We start from the raw sequence: 21,977 nt of genomic DNA on the forward strand, positions 1-21,977 counted from the left end.
TGACTGAATCCAACCTCGGGTGTTAAAAGGCGGCAGTCCAGCGTCAAATACATCCAGTACTCACTCACAGTGACCCCACTCTGTGACAAATTGGAAAGGGTGGTGTCAAATTGTGACGGCACATAAAGGAGCCATGTGATGCTCCTGCCCGGGAAGAATTCTATTGTACTTTGCTGCCCAGCTAGATGTACAGACCTAAGCAGGGGTCATATTGAATCCAACATCTGCTTGTCTGTGAGACAGGAACATAGAGTCCACCATGCTATCAGAAAATAGGAGGTATTTATAAGGCAGAGACCCACAGTTTACCAAGATATTCAGATTAATGCCTTGAGCAATAACTTGTGTTAACTTGTCTTTTTTTTAATGTGTGTTTCTCTCCTCTCGACCAGCATTTCATTTCTTTCACTACGCCTCTTCGGTCCCACACCCTGTTTCTCTCCCGTTTTATTCTGCTAGGCCAGGACACCCAAAAAAAAAGAATGCTCATTTCGTGCACTCTCATGCACGGCTTTATCTAACTTCAAACTCACCCTCAAGCTTTCTAGTTTCCCCTTGTTTGCCAGTCTTTTCTCTTTTGGGCTGTTTCTCCATACTTTCAATCTCCATCTTCTCTCTGCCTACATTTATTTGCTGACCACTGTATTACCGTAAAGCTTGTTTGAAATCTGAATTGAAGAAATATCTCAATGTCAGCTATCACAGGCGGTGCATGCTTCGACAAGCTGAGAAATGTTGCTCATATTTGACCTATTCCTAAATCTCCGGTTTTATTGCTTTTTCATCCCGTTTAACGTTCGCGCTATATCTGTTCTCTGATGTTTCGCCTAATGGTTCCATACAGTCTTTAATATTCCTGATTGTATATGTGAAATGTGACTATATGTATGTATGTAAAGGTGAGCGACCCAACAATTAACAGGGAGAGCCAAGCCAAAGGTCTGGCTGGCCTTTAAAAGCCCATGCACGAGCGAGAGCCCTGAAACTGATTGTCATGCAAACTGGAAACTGTGCAACAAATACCATATAAAAATATGACATAGATGCTCAAACAGGCAAAAGCATTTCAATTTAGTGCATCAGATTATATAACTGCATTTTGAAGCATTTATTATACGTAAACTTAAAAATATTCATCTCCTGTAATAACCCACCACCCCACACTAACATGACAACAATGCCATTAGTGAAGTAAGAGACACGTTAGTTTGCATGTGCACCCTGCCGGTGTCCTATATTCTTACACGGAGCAACCTTTTTGTGCAGCATCTATGCATAGATGTATTTGTTTATGCATACCTTTCAATTTATGTGTACAAGCATGTTAACAATGTGCATTTTTGTATGCAAACATGTACATAACCCTGTATATATCTAATTGTACATGCATGCATACATACATAAATATATTCCTAGAGGTATTATTACATGTACATTGGGTTTCTTCTAACAGGATCCGTGAATTAGAATTGATCCAGAGTACAACACTTCCCCTCTGTTTAGGGGGGACCATGCAATTAACCCTGCCTATTTTCTGGCAAATGCACCATATTGGCCAACTTTTTACAAAACAATCTTTGGGATGGTATCCCTCGAACTCTCATTGGTAAGGTCGAGTAAACACACATACATGCTGCCCTTTGGATGGTGGGTTTACGCTCCACCATTTTCAAACTTCACCGCCCGGCATTGGCTGTACCTCGCTGCTTTATGTTCGCTTCTGCTGATGCTTTTACATCCTACGGACGGGACACCACGACTCGCGTCAATCATCAGGACGATATATCTCCAGTAGTAAGATTTGCGTGATCGTTCTCAGATGTTCTCGATTAATTGGGTGACCCAGGACTACAACTCCCATGAATTCTTTCATTTCGTAAAGGAACGCCTCTGAAATGAAATACAGTGGCCCGGTGACATGTGGTTAGCTGAGAACCCCTTTCATTTCCCAGTATGCCTCTGCTGGACCGCCCTTGCATCGGCTCCCCGGGGGTGGTGTGCGGATGACAGTCACCCTCGCCTCGCCGCTGTCACCCTCCTTTCCTTGCTTCTGGTGACTGGTCACATGCAATCTTTCTCTTCCAATCGCAGCAGTCGGCTGCGCTGGGCCGGTTGCCTAGGAATGCAGTGAGGTGCATGCTGGGGAAGCCCCTGTCTCGCGCTAACCTTTCACCTTCCAGGCTCTGGACAACACGGAAGCATGGATGCTTCTGGCGCTGCACAGGCTCAGCGCCGGCTTAAGATCATCGGCGGGCACCTGAGGCCGGCGGAGCGGGGGTCGCCCAGTCCTAGTCTGTGCAAAGCACCCGCCCCGCCAGCGGCTAGCAGCGTCCCCAGAAGGAGGTAAAGGGGGTTGGGTTGAGGGGAAGTGGGGTGTGGTGGGAGGCTTCAACACACCATAAAGGCAGCAGCGCAGAGCCAAGCGTTGATGACACAATTAATGATTGGGGGGCGGGGGCTGGCAGGAATACACCAGAAAAGGGGGCCATTTCGTCTGAAACGGGAGAGTGTCAGCAATGCGATAGTAAAAAGTGGAATGACAACATCCTAACAGGTTGAATGCTGGCACTTTCCATGAGAAGCATTTAGGGTCGCATTAGAAAGAAATACGTGTGGAGGGCTTTGCTGGGAAGTGAATGGAAGTGTTGATATACTTAGTATGGTGTATGGGGTGACGGGGAAGTATGCGCTGAGGCGTGCAAGAAACAGGTGTGCAGCTTCATAGGGAGAGAGAAAGGCAAGGGCAGCATGACTGGGAGGCATGCATGGGAACCATGATCCTAGAGATGAAGTGATGTCTCCATAAGTGAATGAGAAGTTGTTGGGCTCATGTAAACACTAGAATAAGAACAGACTTTTTACTTTTGGACCCGTCTCCCTTTATCTCCAGATTCTTGACGTTACTAAGTAGTTATTTTTAAGTGGGGCCACAAGGGGTCTGTAGTATTCCTATTTGATGTCATTTCTAGAACCATTGATGTCATTTAGAATGCTGCTGTGTCTTGAGCTCATTCTGCTGTGAGGTCGCAGATAACTTTTGAGGAACCACCTATTAATCATTACATTAAGTCAGTTACAAATGGATGAACAGCACAAAGATTGTTTTTACATAATATGTAGGGCCACTAGAATTATGCGGCAGGGGAGGATCCCAATGTGCAGTAGGGCTGACTAAATTATTTGGCAAGAAAAGGGATATTTGGCGGTGTAATGCAGGATATTCTGTGATAGTATTACTTTGTTTTGGTAGGAATATATCTCCCCATACGAGTAGTAATTAAACACCCATATACAGCATTAAGCAACTGCAATATGACCAGTCAACCTTTGCAAAGGGCCTGCCACTGCGCAGGAATCACGTTTTGACTAAGTTTCGGTCCATTTGTGAAAGCACTTTTTACAATCTGCATATTATGCAATAGATTGTTTGGTTTGATCAGGTGAGGGCCACCAGCACTTATTTTTAGGGACTGGCAATTATTTTTTCTGCATCAGATATTTACTAGTGCAAGAGAGGGATAACACACAGATCATAAAGATGGAGGAAGAAAAAGAAGGCAAACCGTCCCAGAGGGAGAAAGTTGGTATCTGTAAGCGTGACATACAGGGGAATGGAGTGTCTGGTAGAGCAGTAAAGAAGCATGAGGGGGAATTAAGACTCCCAGCCTTGATGTTTGCGGCACTACATATAATTACATCTGCCGCAGACTACTGAGCAGAACGTAGGACACCAGCACGCTTTCTTTTACAATTTAAGCACTGGCAACAGATGACAGATTAATTTACAAATGCTGTAAATCCATACTAATGCGGAAAATATCACAGCTGCAGAAACACATTTCTAGTGGTCCTATTAATTTAGTAGCGACATTGTCCGGTATCTTTAACCCTGAATACGATATTGCAAGTATTTACATGCGAAGAATGATACCAGCAATTACAAATATGTACACTATAGACATATTTGCATCTAAGTTGTTGTGCTAGTGCTGGTTTCATTTTTGATATAGAGAAGAGGGTAGTTTTAACCCGTTGCATGCTTGTGACGGAACCGCTCCGTCACAAGCCACGGGTGAGCTGTGCTTGTGACGAAACGGTTCCATCACAGCCCGCTCGCCGCGCCTGCGCGGTGCGAATTCCGCGCCTGCGCTGACGGTTTAATGGGCGGGCGGGTTCGTGACGGAACCGTTCCGTCACAAGCACAGCTCGCCCGCGAGCTGTGACGGAGCGGTTCCGTCAGAAGCATAGGACCGCCGCGCGACCCCCTCCCCTCCTCCTTCCCCCTCCCCTCCTCCTTCCCCCTCCCCTCCTCCTTCCCCCTCCCCTCCTCCTTCCCCCTCCTCCCCTCCTCCTTCCCCCTCCTCCCCTCCTCCTTCCCCCTCCTCCCCTCCTCCTTCCCCCTCCTCCCCTCCTCCTTCCCCCTCCTCCCCTCCTCCTTCCCCCTCCTCCCCTCCTCCTTCCCCCTCCTCCCCTCCTCCTTCCCCCTCCCCTCCTCTAGCGCTGCGGCGGAATAGCCGCCACAGCGAAGGGGTTAAAAATGTTTCAATTGTTTACATTTTCTTATTGGGCAGAGTAGCCCTTATGTGGAATGGGAGAGATTCCCACAGAAGAAGCTGGAAGGAACAGAAGCCTGAATGAGTGCATTGGGCCTTTGCACAGTGAAGAGGCGCTGGTTAATAGACCACAGGGATTGAGTAGTTATGTGTGATGTGATTTCAGCTGAGAAAGGTAGGCAAGAGGAGAGCCATGAATGGTGTTGTATACCAGAGTGTATATTTTGTAAACTACCATGTGCTTGGCTAATAACTTCTCTGTCCGGTGTCTGTGTCTAGTTACAGTGCCTTGTGGGCAGGTTAAAGTATGCCCTTGTGGCAACATGAATCATTTTATTCCAGGTATCAGATGTATGTTTGGATAGACCCCTCAGCAGGCAATAGCAGTACTCCAGCTTCCTGAAAACGAATGTATTAATTATGGGTTTTCCAGCTTTGAAGAAAAGATGTTGGCTGATTTTTCTTATGGATATCAGATGATATGTTTGAAATGGGGTTTCTGGTTGGCTAGGGTATGCACCTAAGCCAGGCAGAACCCACCACTCTAGTCAGGGTAAGGGAGTTACACACACAAGATAACCCCTGCTCACCGCCTTGGTAGCTTGGTAGAACAGTCAGGCTTATCACAAAGGCAATGTGTAAAGCGTTTGTGCAACACACTCACACCAGTGACACACTAGGCACACCACAAAAGAGACTCCACCCAAGGTTATTGTTGTAAATAGAATGGTGATAGATGACAAGATACTTCTAGTTGATTACATGTAAATTTAATGTAGGACACAGCTGAGTACAAAACCTCGCCAGCTGACCAGACCATCAACTGACACTGGTAGAACACTCTGGTACAGCTTAGAACACTCACAGGTATTCTGGGAGGCTTAGGAGGTGAAAACACTAAGGAAGGGCTAATGACTACTGTCAGCCATATTACAAGAAGAATCTATATACAACACATCTTCCTCCTTTACAGAAAAGAAATAAAACAAACATAAAAACAATAACGCTTAAAGTATGGGAGACAGCAACAGTATTATTAAAGACAGATAGGAGGTCTAAGACGACATGAACTATGTTTAGTTCATGAAGGCAAAAGAGCATTTTGGGGTAAAGAGTGTAAAAGTGAAGTGTGAGGTGAGACACAACACTCAAAACAACTAATAGGCATCAGCAGAAAACGTTGCCAAAATGTTGTAAATAGAATGGTGATAGATGACAAGATACTTCTAGTTGATTACATGTAGATTTATTGTAGGACACAGCTGAGTACAAAACCTCGCCAGCTGACCAGACCATCAACTGACACTGGTAGAACTCTGGTACAGGTTAGAACACTCACAGGTATTCTGGGAGGCTTAGGAGGTGAAAACACTAAGGAAGGGCTAATGACTACTGTCAGCCATATTACAAGAAGAATCAATATACAACAGTTATATAAAAATATCCTCTGTATTATAGGCAAAACACATTAGACCACCGTCACATAAATCCCAATCAGTTTGCCAACTAGGCAATTGTCATAAGTGTAACAGTTTGAGCACTGCAATACACACTTCTCAGCTGTTTCTATCATAGATCATCTCTGCACAATATAGATTGATCCTGTCACAAGGAAACGTGTTATACTGGTTTCAGAGAAAGTAAGCTACAGGCATAGATCACAATGGGTTAAACACAAATGGCAGTGGAGGAAAGTGCCAGGGTCATCATGTTGTGTTTAGCACCTCAGTGCTAGCGACCCTGAGTGCATCATCCCGGTGTCAGGCACTGAGGTGGGTGATTGGGCCGTTGGCCCGTGGTTCACCTTAAATGCGGCTAAAGCAAACCAAGGCCCCCAACGAAAATGCCCTTACTGCTCGGGGAGCTCCTCAGATGGGAGGTGCGAGGCATTGCTCCGACCAGCGGTACGTCGCCATGCCGGTTCTGTGTGGCTGGCGCAAAGCAGGTGGGGCTCCTTTCCTTACGAGCTGGGAGCGCCCTGCACTGCCTCGCACCGGGGACTCCTCTTGGTTTTTCCTGCTGCTTTGTTGGACAGCCCGCTGATGGCGCTGCATCTACGTCGGCTCTCCCTTGTGGTTGCTGGGCGACGGCCGGGACTCTGGGCGGCCGCGTTGGTTGCCTGGCAATGCTGGAGGGCTTTCTTAGCGCTGGCTCCGCTACGATATCTTGTCTGCCCATGGGCCTGTTTCTCCTGTCGGTGGGGGTTCAGCCCAGCTTCTGGCACACAGGTTTACCAGCGGTGATGATTACAGCCACTTCCCGGGAACTACACCACCATATTTCTCTCTCTCACACAGTGCCTTATTTATCAGAATTCTCAGTGCCAAAAGTATTGCCGAGTTCCTTGGCCGGCTCCATCATTTCTTCTGCCTGCCTATCACTACCCTCACATGGGGTAAGTTTTTACTTTGTTCCATCCACCGCCACGTTCCATCCACCGCCAGGTGTCCTATATAACAGTGTAATTATGCCTCAACTGATTACTATGCCTTGCTTCAATTATTTTCACAGCACCCGGCTTGGTTCCCTGTGAAGTTTTTTCATTTCACTACATTCACAGTGACACTGCTTTTTTACAGTAGGCAGTGCAGGCCTCCCTTCAGGTACATTTACATATAGAGCTCTTGCCAAGAAGTTTGCAATTTTACCCATTATGTCCACACGCTGATGGTATCCTCACATTTCTTTTCGATGTACCGATAATTCTATGTCCTGGTGAGACCCTACATTCTAAACTTGGTCGAAACGCAGTCGACAGTTAACCAAGGTGAACCATAATGCAGTACTAATGATTGTATAACGTGGTGTGGATTACATTGTCTTATTTCCCATGGTCGCTGAAATGTTCTAAAAATTTAAACCTTGTACATATGTCACATAACATCTCACCATCAGTTTAGGTTCAAGAGTTTTTCTCACTGGGACACCTTTCACTATTGTCTAATGATTATCTATTGTTCTAAGTATTTGTGTTACTTACCCACTTCATGAACAATTGTACAAATTGATTGAATCCTTGATGTGGGTAGCCAGCTCTCTTACTGCTCGGGGAGCTCCTCTTGGCTTCACAGGTGGGAGGTGCAAGGCATTGCTCCGACCAGCAGTACGTTGGCATGCCGGTTCTGTGTGGCTGGCGCAAAGCAGGTGGGGCTCCCTTCCTTATGAGCTGGGAGTGCTATGCACCGAAGACTCCTCTTGGTTTTGCCGGCTGCTTTGTTGGACGGCCCGGTGATGGCGCTGCATCTACGTTGGCTCTCCCTTGTGGTTGCTGGGCGACGGCCGGTACTCTGGGAAGCCGCGTTGGTTGTCTGGCAATGCTGGGGGGGCTTTCTTAGCGCTGGCTCTGCTACTAAATCTTGTCTACCCGTGGGCCTGTTTCTCCCGTCGGTGGGGGCTCAGCCCAGCTTCTGGCACACAGGTTTACCGGTGGTGATAATTACAGCCACTTCCCGAGAGTGACGCACTGGAGGTTTCCACGCCAGGAAAGCTCCCTAACAAGACCAGCACTGTGGAGCTCTCAATAAAAGCAAAGCACAGGGGAGATCCAAATAAATGGAAAGCATAATGATAGGAAGACTTTGATGTTCCTGGGGCTTCTGAAACAGGAGGTCAGCACACACAAGCCCTTGGAGATTTCCTTCCCAAGCAGGATACCACAGCAGGACGAAAAGAGTCAGTCCTTTTCCTCCAGCACATACAGAAGCAGCAACTGCAGGCCAACCCCTCAGAAAAGGCAGCGCTTTTCACACAGTCCTTCCGCTCTTCTTGTCAGGGTCCTCTTGTTCCTGGAAGTAATCTAAAGTTCTTGGGTTTAAGGTCCAAAACATATATCCCATTTTGTCATTGTTCTCTTTGTGGCAAGGGTCTCTGATCCCTGTCCAAACCAGTCCTATCCTCCCTGGTGCAGCTTAACCACAGGGGCGGAGACCGCATTGTGAAAAGGAGACACAGCATATTCAGGTGCAAGCAAAACACCTACCACCACTCTAAATGCTGACCAGGTCTATTCAGCCCAGCGATGAGTCACCTAGGCAAGGCAGAACACACTTCAACCCTTGTGACTGTCTATAGTGAATGCACATCCCCAGCTCCTGTCAGTCCATCACCAGATACTGAGTACACACAGCCAGAGGCACACAGGATGGTGAAGTAAGAAAATGCCCAAAAAAGGTGCGTCAATAGATTCTTAGTTCAGAGAGCCTAAACTCGATTTTCTACCTTGTCCCAATGGAACATTACACATGTAAAATGTTACAGTGCAGCTCCTATTGATAGCCAATGGGACAGACAGCCTTTCAATAGTAAAAAATAATATACACAGTATTTCACTATCAGGACATGCCACACACACCAGTACATGTCCTACCCTTCACATACACTGAACCCTGCCTATGGGAGTACCATGGGCCTACCTTAGGGGTGCCTTACAAATAAGAAATGGGAAGGTTTGGGCCTGGCAATTAGGCGCTCTTGCCATGGCAACATGGCAGTTTACAACTGCGCACACAGACACTGTGGCGGCTGGTTTGAGATGCATTTACCAGGCCACTCAAGTGGGAGGCACAAACGGTGCTGAAAGCCCCGTGCACTTTACTAGGGACTTAAAAGTAAATCAAATATGCCAATCTTGGATACTCAATCATATCTTCTTTATACAGAGAGCATATGCACTTTAGGACTGATCAGCAGTGGTAAAGGGCCCGGAATCATATAGCCAATGAAAAAAAGGGTCAGAAAAATAGGAGGCAAAAGGCAAAAAGTTTGGGGATAAATATGTCAAAAGGACCAGAGCCTAACAATATCAAACTGTTCTTAGTTTGGGGGGTTAATACATTTCTCCAGTATTATCTTTTATCTTGCAGTTTAATAATACTCCTAAGTTCTTGTTATTGGAGGGGCTGCCAGGAGAACATGAGAGTAGGTACGGTGCAGAGGAGGTGGTAAAGAAGAGAACCTCAGTTTTTGAAGAGTTTATCATTAGAGAGTGAAGAGTCATCCGGTGCCTGATAGCCATCAGACAGTTGAGATTTTGGACTGCCGCTGGCATATGCCTGCTGGCAAAGAGAATATGATGTGCATATCGTCAGTGGAAGATAAGGTGCACAATAAATCAACACAAATAAAGTAGTCACTGTTGAGAGTTTGATAGAAAACCACAAAATATGATGATTAAACTTCATTTTTTCCTTAAACATATAAATATTTTCCTCGAGTTCCAATGGACCATATAACGATCAACAGCAATAATAATTTTCCTGCAAGGAAATGAATTGCACTAACAAGCTTTGGGTTCACATTCATTGTGGCACCTACAGTGTAAACACTACTGCTCGTGACATAGTGGTTCTGAATTTATGTGGCCACGTTTTGCGTTGTTGTTGCACTTGTTGCTAAGTATGCCTGCTGAAAACAAGGCTTAGTTGTGCGATAATGTGATAAGTCTGTTGTATATTCAGATTTGTTGATTGGAGCACCTTCTTGGATACTCGATTTTTTTGTCCACAATGGCGGCATTCCAAACCTTTGATTCTCGCAAAATGGACAGCACAGTGGTTGGCATTACCATAACAATCTGTATGTATCCCCATCCTGTTCCCATATATCCTGACTGCTGTACTGTTGAGCCCGGTGGATTTTCATTGCGCCTTTGCTACTATGCTAATGTACCTGTGATGCCTCTTCTGCTCACTGCTAATATCCTATCCTCTTTTCCACTATTGAGATGCACCTCTACAAGAGAACTTCTCACACAGGTGGTTAGCCAAGGAAAACATATTTAAGTAAATCTGCAGAACCGGGGCAACACCAACAATACAGTATACATATGCTAGTATTTTTTTTAAATCTAAAATAATCCTAATTCTTTTCGTAGTACACATTTACTGCACATTTAGGTACTACAATCTTCCCACAGTTCCTTTTTCTGGCCTGTCGTCTACTTGGGTTTTACTATAAAAAGGAATTCATTGAATAATGATCAAATGTTTTAGATTTCACACTCGCCAATTAAAAAAAATGTTTACTAGTGTAATTTGTCGGTGAGTACTGTCCTTTTCCACTCTAGTACCATGTTTTCTCTCACTTCTTTTTACAATTTTAATCTACAGAAGTTTGTAATTTCATCCTTTCTATGTTTAGGTTTTCAAAAAGGCAGATTGTTTTTCAGTCGTGTTTATGGTTGATCCCAACTGTAGGAGTATTATAGTATCATAAAAAACATAAACATGTATACATTTTCAAACTTCCATTGTGTCAATAATGGTGAAATAAAATACATTATATAGGTAGGTAAGTGCATACATGCACCATGTATCCACATATATCTCTACTTCCAATTGGATTGGCTGTTTTTTTAAATAAAACACACGTTTACAGGCACCTGAATGATTTCAACTGCCAGTCTGTAGTTTACTTTGTTTGTACAGTACGTGAAGAGCGAATTGGTCGAACCCTGCTCCTCTCTTGATCCAACCCAAATTTTGTTTGAAACTATTTTATCTTTATTTCCGGCATTTTATATAACCTAGACTAGGCGCCAAGACACATAGGGGGTGACTTTTAGGTCTCTCCTGTGTGAGCATGTGCTCCTACTTGGGAGACTCATATCGTCTATAATGGGCTTGGAATCAGCTCATTACTTTCCATTTGTTTGCAGTGTTGTCACTCTTCTTTACTGCCTTTTAATTGGGTAGTGGTTGCTGTTCATGACTTGTTTTTCTTCTGGTGGTGCATGGACCAAGCACAGAATGTAATTAGTATCCCTCCGCTGGCCATACTCTGCTCACATTGTGATTCAGGCACAATTTTTTTTTAATGCACTATGATCCGACGAATGCAGGCTGCGTCATGGCGATTTCAAAAATGTGTTTGCCTCCCACCCTCCTGTCCCTCTTTCTTCTCCCCCCAACACCCTTCCTCCCGTCCCGGCTTCTTTTCCCCTCCCAGAAAAAAAAAAAAGAGAAACGCTATGAAGTGATCAGTGCTGGCTGCTTCATAGCTCTTTTTTAACTGTCCTGTTACCCACCCTTGCCCCCTGTTATCGACACCCATCCACCCACCCAGAGGCAATAGCTAGCCCGTAGGTGAGACCTATTGGCTTTGCTGATATTTGTTATTCCATAGTAGTATGTCAAAAATTAGTTTCTGTCCTTGAAATAGAATGTTGTAGAGGTTTTTATTGAAACGATAGAAACCAATGTGATTGGCAGGCCCAGGAATAGCTTTGGGACAGTACTAGAGTGCACAATTTCCTACTATAAATTTACATTTTCAAATTTGTTTTGCTGATGACATTACACAGTCGCACGCACGCACATTTACAATTTCATGCTCACACATATGAAATTATCGGTTCAGAAACATACACTGTTATTGACAACAGTGCCACGATTTTAACTTGTTCTTCTGGTTCTGCTCTCAGCAATTTAACCACTGGTTCAGGTCTTTGATTTTATTTCAAGTATGTCATATTGATGTGAAACTATATCGTAGTTTCCACTGAAAGTTTCTACTTGGGGCCTGACTACGAGTTTGGTAGTTCGGGAACAGCTGTAGCAGTGGTGCGGTCCAACTGCAGCGATCTCGGTGGTCTGACCGCTGTATTACGAGATTGTCAGATTGCCTTAGCAAAGATCAGTGGCGAACCGTTGACACCACCAGCCATCCGCAGATGGCTGCATTCAGGAAAAATCAGCTACCATAGAGTGGTACTGAGCAGTGCCACCGCAGTTTGTATTAGGAGTTGGCTTTCCGGCGAGCCCAACGCGGTGGTTCCGTGACTTTGCAGAATTTTTTGCTTGTTTGCGCTTTCAAAATTCGTGTTCAAAAGATAATTCTCCCCGAGCACGCAAACAGGAAAAAAGCATCACGAATGGGCGGAACAAGCAATTCCGCGTGTTCGCGGAACTTCTGCGTGCTCAGAGATTTTTTACCATTTCACAGAGCTTTGCGTAGCGCGACTACGCAAATTATGCCCACCCCTAATCTACATCCCAAAGAATACGACCCTGTTTGCGGAAATATACCGGTAAGTCCTTTTTTGTACCATATACCCATTGCCTGTACTGCCCACTTATGAGCCAGACTCCGACAATGGGTAGGTGGTATTTTTCCACGTGTATCATGCATGTGTGTACATTCGACATGTGCAGTCGAAATACTCACACAGGCATCAATATATATGGAAAATCATCCACAACCCCCTCAAGACCACCGGAGGCCCCCATGGGCACTGCGGCCAACTCATAATATGGAGGTTGTAAGACCGCCTACACTGCAGTCTTCTAGAGGCTGCAGCGGTCGGACCGCTGAACTTATAATCAAGTCCTTAATGTGTAATCAAAAAGCTGACTTTCTGTTCCACAAACTTGCAACATAATTATACACTACTTGGGTTCACTTACAATATTTTTACATAAATTGGCATATTGAAGCCAGACCTTTTTCTCTTTGTCTCAATGTCCTCTCTCCTTGATCCCTTGGTGGTGGGGTGGGGTTCAGACACCAATAATAACACCTCTTTAAAAATTCTCTCTCTCTGTCACGCTGTTTTGATTAACCTTATTTCAAGCAATAACATTTAATGTTTTACATTTTGCCTGGCGATCATGCTTTCTATACGCACGTTTCAGTGCTCCTTTTCACTTTGGGTCACACTTTCTCACTTTTATTGTGAGCTAATGTATAACTCAGAACTATTCTAGTTCACTTGCCCATGTTTCCTGCAACATTAATATGCTTAATGTTGCAAACTGTTGTCTAAATTCAGAGACTGTCTACGTATTCCTCAAATGAAGGAGGAGTGCAAGGTCTGTCACATGCCAGCCTTAAGCCTCCCACATATTAGACCCACTATACTAGGCCTCATTATACCACTGCAAGTTCCCATTTGCCAGGTCAGCTCTTACTCGTGTCAGTCTGCAGCTCTTACTCGTGTCAGTCTGCACATAATATCGGCTGCTCCTCTTATGCTAGGCCCCAGCACACAAACAGAACACACACTCATACCTCCCCAACCTGGCCAAGTATCCTGGCCGGGCTCCCACGTCCAACACTTAGGTGGTACAGCAGGCTTTAATACGACGCAACACGTAGAGCCTCCATAAACCATGTGGAGACTTTGCACAAGGCACTCAGGTGCTCAGATTGTTATTCTAGGCGTCAGTTATGTTTCATTAGGTCTCTAGGATGGAGTGTTTCCCATTTCCCTTTATAATGTGCCTCACTTGGCCCGAGGCCGTGTTTGCAGTGCTCCAAGAGGAGTTTGGACTGTCGTTTAGTAACTTTGGCAAATAACAGAAAATAAACAACTGCTCTTAATGGTTTTGTTCAGGTAATGAGTCAGTAACTCGCCCGAGGGTCATTATTGTTTTGTTTCTTACTACGATTTAACGTACTGTAGGCGCAAGCTGTGGTTTCTTACATATTCCGTAGGTAGCAAGATTTTTCTGATGACAGTTTGGGGCTCCGATGAGGGACGGCGTTAGAGGTTGAAATATTCCATTAGTTAAACGAGTGATCGCTTCCTTTCACCAAACCGAAGTCGATCCTTCTGGTTTTTTCCACAGTGAATCATCTGCCTATAAAACACTCTGGTTGTCTGTGGTTATGCGAAGTATAGCGCAACGAAGTCTGCTGTTCTGTACGTTTGAATATAGGGAAGCTGTTTTGAAACACTCTCCACAGTGGTGAAACTCGAGCCAGAGTGGTCCTTCATTTTAAATGACAGCTCGGTTGAGGTGCTCCTCGCAGCTAACAGCGTGCAATATGAGTCATGACAGATCCGTCTCGATATTTCTCAACGGGTGAAGTTTGTTTTAAGCAAGGGTGACTTTTTTTTTCTTTTTTTTGGTAGACTAACAGATTTTGTATGTGCCCAATCTTTTTTTTATTTCTCCTTTAAACAGTTAAGATTCACTCTTAACAAATGTATTTGGTTGCGAATGTTTGAGGGATTTGTATAAAGTTACCGAACACCTTGAATCAAATACCTTTTTGCACAGTAATGTAGTATCAACTTCTCACAACCCCCAATTGCTTATTAGAGCTCTTTTTTAAAAAAAATGTTGTCAAAAAATGGTACGCTTTTTCTGATTAACCCCGGTTTCTTCACTGACAATGTTTTTTGTTTGATTGTTGGTAGTTTTAGTTAACTAGTTTCTCACTTCACTACAGTCGTATGGTTTAACGGGGCAGTCTCATTGGGCTGTTTTGTAGCTGTTCCTCTCAAACGAAGAGGACTTTTCAAAAACTCTTCTGTAAATTTCCTTTGGTCCTGGGGAGGAGAAACATTCCTTTGAATATAATATCCCTACCATTCATCTTACTGCCTTGCTAGTGTCTTAGTGACCCTCTTCCTTCAGTGAGATACAGAACACTGGCCCAATTCGGCTTCCAAGCCCAGTACAGGGGTCAGAGGAGTCTCAGGAGCAGACCAGTGATCATTTCTCTTTGACCTTCAGAAATATTTAATGTAGGTGTCTGAGGCATGCGGCAGAGGTGGCGCTGAAGCTGGAAGGCGTCAATGGGAACATACTCTTCTTGAAGTGCCTTGATGAAATTTGTTTTGTTCCAAGTATAAACAAATCAGGTTCTTGAGACTTTAGCGTCATCTGGGGGCACAGTTTGTTTTAATAGTAGTTTTGCCTACAAATTGTCAATCTAGGCTGTCCTAAACGCCACAAAATGCACCTTTCCTCATGACCTCACCTTAGATGATATAATAAAAAGATTATCGTACAACAGTTGGTAGATGGGGTAGGGTCAAGAACAGATAGGAGTTATTGGTGCAACGCCTACTGACTGTTTGTACAGAATGGTATTGTTCTGGAAACGCTGCTTGGTGGCAGTTGGCCGCAGCTGATTGCTGAAAGTGTCCGGAGGTTCTGCAGCTAGCAGCATTTGGGAGGTGCTGCAGCTGACTGCAGACAATGTTGGGCTGTGACACTGCTGATTAGACTGGTAGGTGCCACCGTTGACTACTGACATTAATGAGAGATGCCACAGCTCACTGCTGACAGAAGTATTGTGTACCACAACTGACTGCTCAAGCGGGTTTCAGATGGCACAATTGACTGTCTTGTAGCTGAAAGACCGGTTCAAGACAAATTAATGCTGATGGGTATGGTGGGACTGCTGGATGGACTGGTTGAGGCAAGAACTGTTTGGTGAGCGGACTAGCTGGCTCCCCCTTTGCAATCCACACCATAAAAAAAAAGTCCACTCCATCATCTACAAAACAATCATGACCGGCACACCTGCCTACCTGGCTGACAAGCTCACCCTCTCCAGTGGCCTCGGCACACAGACAGTCAGGACACCATCATACTGGTGACAAAGAAGTGTAAAAAACACAGAAACTGGACTTCTCCAACTCTGCACCTAGAATCTGGAACAATTTCCCTATTCTCAACCAGGACTGTCTAAATCCATCTTCAATTTAAAATTGCACCGAAGACTCACCTCTTTAATGACCACTACACGTGATAAAGCAAGAGTCTACTAACCAGCTACCCTCATATCACATACTGACTGTCACTTTTCCTTTGACCCTTTACAGTGCTCGGTTTCCTTTCAGCTAGCTTCACACCATATACTTGTGTGTTTGATGTACTGCCCTAAGGGGCAAGGCTATGCCCAGACGTGGCTCCCATGCTCACTGTGCCACTGAAACCAAGTTATACCTGACTGATGAGCCCTAATAAGAATGAATTTGGTCTTGGGTTGCTTGTTTTCCGTTCATGGAGGACATTGCCTGGCATTGTGGACGTTACTGTTGCTGTTGGAGCGGAGTCAAGACTGATTTGCATATGGCTGAGCCCAAACTGAGGTAGCATGGTGGGAAATAAGAGTGATGGACAGGAATGCTACCTCCATTGTTTGCCAGTAGTCCGACAAAGTGCAAGCATTCCTCCCATCACATTTTGTGTGTTTGCCACATAATATAAATACCACATACATTTCTGGCTGGCTAACCGGGACGAGTAATTGCCGAATGCAGTTGCTGGTGCATCAGCTGGCTGCAAGTTTTTATGGAAAGCATGTGAGCGGACAACTGGCTAGTGTGTTTAGTTCAAGACTTGACACCGCAATGGCGAGAACTGCCTTTTTACTGTAATGGCCAGCTCTTCAGTCTGCTTTGCCTGCTCCTGCCGGCAAACACGGATGCTGCAGCCGGTTGGGCAGTGCCTTGAGGAGTGCGACGGCACTCCCCCCTCCTTCCTCTTTCTGTGTGGGACTCTTTTCCCCCCTCTCCTCTCTGCCGACACCAGGGCCCATGGATGAGGTCCTGGGCTCCACCCACCTTCACGGGCTCCCTGACTTCGTCTTCTGCGGGGCCCGGAGATGGGGTCCTAGGCCCCTGAAACCCCTTCACGGAGGGCGCAACAGTGCTTGCCGGCTTAATTTTTCACACGCAGTCATAATGGTGTTCGAATCCGGTCAAAAGAAAAGGTCCCAATGGAGGGGGTCGTATGTCTAGAAAAAATCGGACCGGGTTTACAAGACACTCTGGATTAAGAACTCTAGGTGTAAATATGGCGGAAGAGAATGTCACGCCAGTATTTACCTGGATAGTTATTCAAAGGACCAAATGAAGTGGGGTTCAGAGGACGGCGGGCTAATGTGGCGTTTGGTCGATGTGTCCAAAGTTTTGGGGGTGTGTCCGAAGGTACACGCTTCGTTGGTCACGTGGGCGGGAGCCCTCCCCCCAGCTATTTGAACAGAGAACTTCCCGGTAAAGACAAAGAGGACCAATCCTCTAAAATTCCCCAGAGACTAATGATCATTCAAGATGTATTCCGATAGTCGTAGTTGTTCGTCCTAGCACTAATTAGATCGGAATGCACCTGAACTTCTCAATTGGTAGCGTAACGAATACGTGCGTGTCCCCTCATATTGAGGTTAATAAACAATTGCCTTTTTTTTGTAAGTGCACAATGCCGCGCTCTCCCATTAAATATTCGTTTTTTAGGGCTCGCTGGGAAAAGTGCGCGAAAGCGCGCTCTCGCAGAGAGAACTATAGCTGTCGGCTCAGCTGTCAACGAGTGGTAAGTGGATACAAGACCTGGCAGCGCGCAGCGTTTTCCCATAGGATAACGTTGGACACGTGCGCTTTTGCATTACACAGCATGGCAGACAAAGCCGGATCGCGACGCGAACCTCGTGAACAGTTCGCGTGACTGACTTTGGAATGCAGGGGGAGTCTGCAGAGGGGCGCGCGGCGCTGATAAACAGGCTGAAAACCCAAGAAAACCCAAGTTGCTTCTAATAGCCAAAAAAGGCAGTGTTTTCGAAGCCCAAAAGCATCTTAGCGTGGGCGAGCTGCACACAATCACATTTCACCCAGTCTTCGCCATTGTGTCAGAGCATAGAAGCATCTGCAATTAAGGGCACATTCACATTTCTGAAGCAAGTAAAGTACACATTTCATCAAATATGTGTTGCGGGTTATTGTTCGCCAGGTACATCGCTGCCTTTGCAGGGAGCCAGCGGCCTTTCATCTCACAAGCACCATCCACACGACCCATTCCAGTATTTAATAAATGATATGCGCGCACTGCGCGCACTTCTCAAGACGTAGACACGTAGTCCTTTTCAAACAGTACAATATCAGCACCTGGAACTGTTTTGCGGTATACTCATTTTATTTTCTTGGACAGATGAAAGGCGGAGTCTGTCTGCTCCTTGTGCGCGGCATTCTGCCCCAGGCACGCAAATAATGTAAATATATAACGCTAAATGAAAGTGCATGGATAATTTATCACCTACATGGTAGTTTCATTTGGGGTCTGGGTTAAAATGAGTTTTTAAAAGTTGTGGTGACCTGTTAAGAAGCGTTTCAGTTTTGACATCAGCCACGAGTCTGCATTCGTAAGTCTGGTCTCGCAGTGCACAGTGTCGAGTGCACAGAGGCGCCGGTGTGTGCACAGAACGTGTAGGCCCATGCTTTATTACAAGGAAGCGTACAGCCCAGCAAGTCTTCATTAACCACCACTTTTCCAGATGCTCGATTAATAATTAAAACAAATCTTTCTCAGACACTTTTTTCTTTTCACACCACAAGCACAACCAATTAACCTATTCATTGTCGGGGAAGTACACGTTTGCCGTATTAAAGTGCTTTTGCCGCTCTCAACATACACACTGCATGCACTCTCACGTAAGGGTCTTTTAAGGATTTTGCGTGCCCAGGGCCAGACGTATTTCGGGGGCCCCTGATTGAAACTGATTTGAATTTATTATACAATTTCAGATCGTTTGCCATATTTAGCCAGGCCCCTAACAGTGCAAAGGAACACTGTGCAAATTCAAAAAATATGTTTTCATAACATTTTCACTAATAGTGCTGTGTTTTCGATATCGTAAACTGAAAAAAAAATATTACAAAAAGAAACTAACATGGGATCGCTCCTATCAGCTCCAACTGGTGGTGTAAAGCAGTGTCCTAGAGTTGCAAGGCCCATGCCTCTTCTAGTTCCTCCCCTGCAGACAATAAAGCAACAAGCATTTTCAATGCAATAGGTCTCGCAATTGCGAGAGTTTAACCTATTGGCATTGTAAATGGCAATGCCTGTTATTTAACGTTTTAAAAACCAACACATAAATAAAAGACATTGCCATTTACAATGCCAATGGCTCAAACTCTAACAACTGCGAGACCTTTTGCATTGCAAATGCTTGTTTCAATAGGTGGACTCGTGCTGTAGGTCGCCCTGGACTGAGCTCTGATGCTGAGCCGCAGTTGTACACCGTGGCGTTGCCGGCCCGTTCCGCTCGACCCCCTTGAGTCGGCTCCTCTCTCCTCACACCTCTCTCCTCCTCGGCTCGGCTTAACGCAGCTCGGCGCTCTGTCCTGCGTCAGTCTGCACCACACAAGATTTGCTCAGACCCATACCTTCTTAATAGAGGCTTGGGCACATGTTGAAGCGCTTGTTTTCTTCTCTTTTTTTGTGTGGTCTGCCCTGCCGGTGATACACGGTTGACTTCAGTTCTACTAAAAGCGAAAGCACGCATCCAGGCCCTCCGGTTGAAAACTAGAGCGGCTATATAGGGACTTTCAATGATTCCTTCTCCACGATCTGGCGGCGAGGGGTCTCGAGCTCCGCCGTCTGCTGTGCCATAAATCCCTTTATTGGTGGAAGAAGAAAGCTTTGGTGGTGTTTTTTCTTTCTTCCTGTGTATTTTTAAATATGGATAAAAATAGAAAATAGGTCTTCATCTGAGGGATATTTGATGCTTTCATTCACAGCTGCTAGGTCAAGATCTCTTCAGCCCATGTGTAGGATGAAGGTTATTAACTAGTAGTACAGACTGGTGCTTCCAGTGAACTCCAAAATCTGACTGTTTCCCGAAATTAATGAAAGTGTAGAGCGTAAATCTATATATGAGTAATAGTGATGATGATTATTTTTGAGAATAATGTATTCCCTCCCTTTGGCACCACAAAACCATCTGCTTTCTCCACAAGCCCCACATCGCTGCACATTACATCAAATTTTTTAATTGGCTACCTATACTCTGCAGGATATTAGAATCCTACAACGTACATACCACTAAAACAAGGCACTGGCCATTTGCGCTTTTAAAGGTTTTAGGAGATGAAACGAGGTCGGAGCAGGACGTGGGAGCACTTTTAAGACCTAATGCAGAGCAGAGAGACCCGAAGGCGCCAATGATACCGAGTGGCTGGAAAGCGGCCAAGTATTCATTTTTGCGAAGGGATTGCAGTAAACAAACGGGGACTCGTAAACAAGATATGTAAACACTGCTGAGCCTACTGGACGCCCCCCACCCAATTTATGTACCTCTGCAAACAGCTCTACCTATTAACGTTTGGAAAAACAAATCCACTATGAACATCCTGTAGTCTCATTGTTACGTTACTGATCCTAATAATGTAAGCAATTTTCCCCAGAAGCGTTCCAAAAAAATTGCAAACATTACCCTACTTTTTCACCCATTAAACACAATGAGTTTTTAGTCAATGCACCCCATTACAAAAGGATTTTGCCTAACAATCAATGCTATGACCATACAGTTTTCCTTGGGAACACTAGTTTTTAGCCCCAATAAAGTAAACAATAACCCCAAAATATTGTCACAAGATCATGATCTTCACTTCAGGTTTGACTGCCAAACAGACATGTTGAATGTCTCTCAGTGATGTTCAATCACAGTCAAATTTTGTCCACCTTGAGAATGGTCTGGGTGGTGGAGGTGACATGCTTATTTATTTATCTGATGTTGTAGGATGCCCTTCATAGCTACACAATGCAGCTACCAACAGAAGCGAAGCAATACCAATAATGCTTTGGAGCCTTGATGGGTTTACAGGTATAACGGATTCATATGGAACCCTAGTTTAACACAAGGCACTGCTAACGAGTTATGGCATAGGCTGACGCTCCATGACTCCTTGGTGCCAAGTCATTCAGCAGTGTTTGCGTGTCCTTAACATTGGTAATACCCAGGGCCACTGGAATTATGCAATTGTGCGGCTGCTGTGATTTCACAGAATTATATATTTGCCGCCCTTGCCACATAATCCATTATCTGCTGCATAAGCTGCAGATTTACCCCCCCCCCCCCCCCCAAAAACAATTGCTTCAATATCAAACGGTTCAAAAGTTACAAATAATGTGACAAAAAATTGCCCCTCAGCGGAAGGTCATTTCCAAAGCTGGACTGATCACTTTTATGTTGCTTATTGATGTATTTGGCTGACAAACTGATACTAATGAAGTGCGACCAATGTCCAGAGTGTGTTACCAATTTACCAATTGACAACATAATGAAGTAAAACGATTACAATAGTGCCACATTATAGAGCATAATTTAGCTTTTCTTGCCTCATAATTTATCTTGACAATGGTAACACGGACGCAGTTACCAATCTGTCCAGTGCGGGTGGTTTGGACTGAGATATCAACCCTTCGACACTTGCCAGGCATGGCTAAGCAAACGCAAGGAGATGATGTACGGAGCACTGAAACTTTTCAGACACTCACCTCCAGTCACAAATCTGGGTTAATTAATTAATTAATTAATTAATTAATTAATTAATTGTGTGCTTATATAGCGCAGGACTCACTCCCGAAGGGGTACCTCCGCGCTTCGACCGCTGCGAAACCCTTCCTGGCTTCCCTGAGAGATGGTCCCTTAATGGGTATCTCCAGGGTGAGACCAGGCATCCCCGGCGGTCTGGTGGGGCCGTTAGTGAAGATGAGGCAAGCTAGTGCCCAGAGTTGCCGAGTGTGATCGCTGATCAGAGTGGGCACCGAGGCGAGAGAATTATCGAGTCCGCTGACCCTGGTCCGGAAACCTGCCGCGTCGGGAATCGAACCCTGGTCCCGGGCCGTCCTCTGCTCTCGGGTCTGCCGCCTCTAACCAGTGAGCCACACTACTTCACTTCATCGTTCTTTAGCT

General features: G+C 45.2%; 1 protein-coding gene across 1 annotated transcript in view; it reads left to right on the plus strand.

Annotated features, from left to right (window-relative positions):
* The first annotated feature begins 1,980 nt into the window (after window positions 1-1,980).
* AGPS (alkylglycerone phosphate synthase) overlaps window positions 1,981-21,977 on the plus strand; it is a 760,022-nt gene continuing 740,025 nt past the window's right edge. Inside the window, exon 1 of the mRNA XM_086956197.1 lies at window positions 1,981-2,343. Coding sequence (XP_086812323.1) covers window positions 2,201-2,343 — 143 coding nt within the window. The 5' untranslated portion in view covers window positions 1,981-2,200. The remainder of the gene's footprint in view (window positions 2,344-21,977) is intronic.

The sequence above is a fragment of the Lissotriton vulgaris genome, chromosome 2_1, assembly GCF_964263255.1.
Source record: "Lissotriton vulgaris chromosome 2_1, aLisVul1.2, whole genome shotgun sequence".
Lineage (NCBI taxonomy): Eukaryota > Metazoa > Chordata > Amphibia > Caudata > Salamandridae > Lissotriton > Lissotriton vulgaris.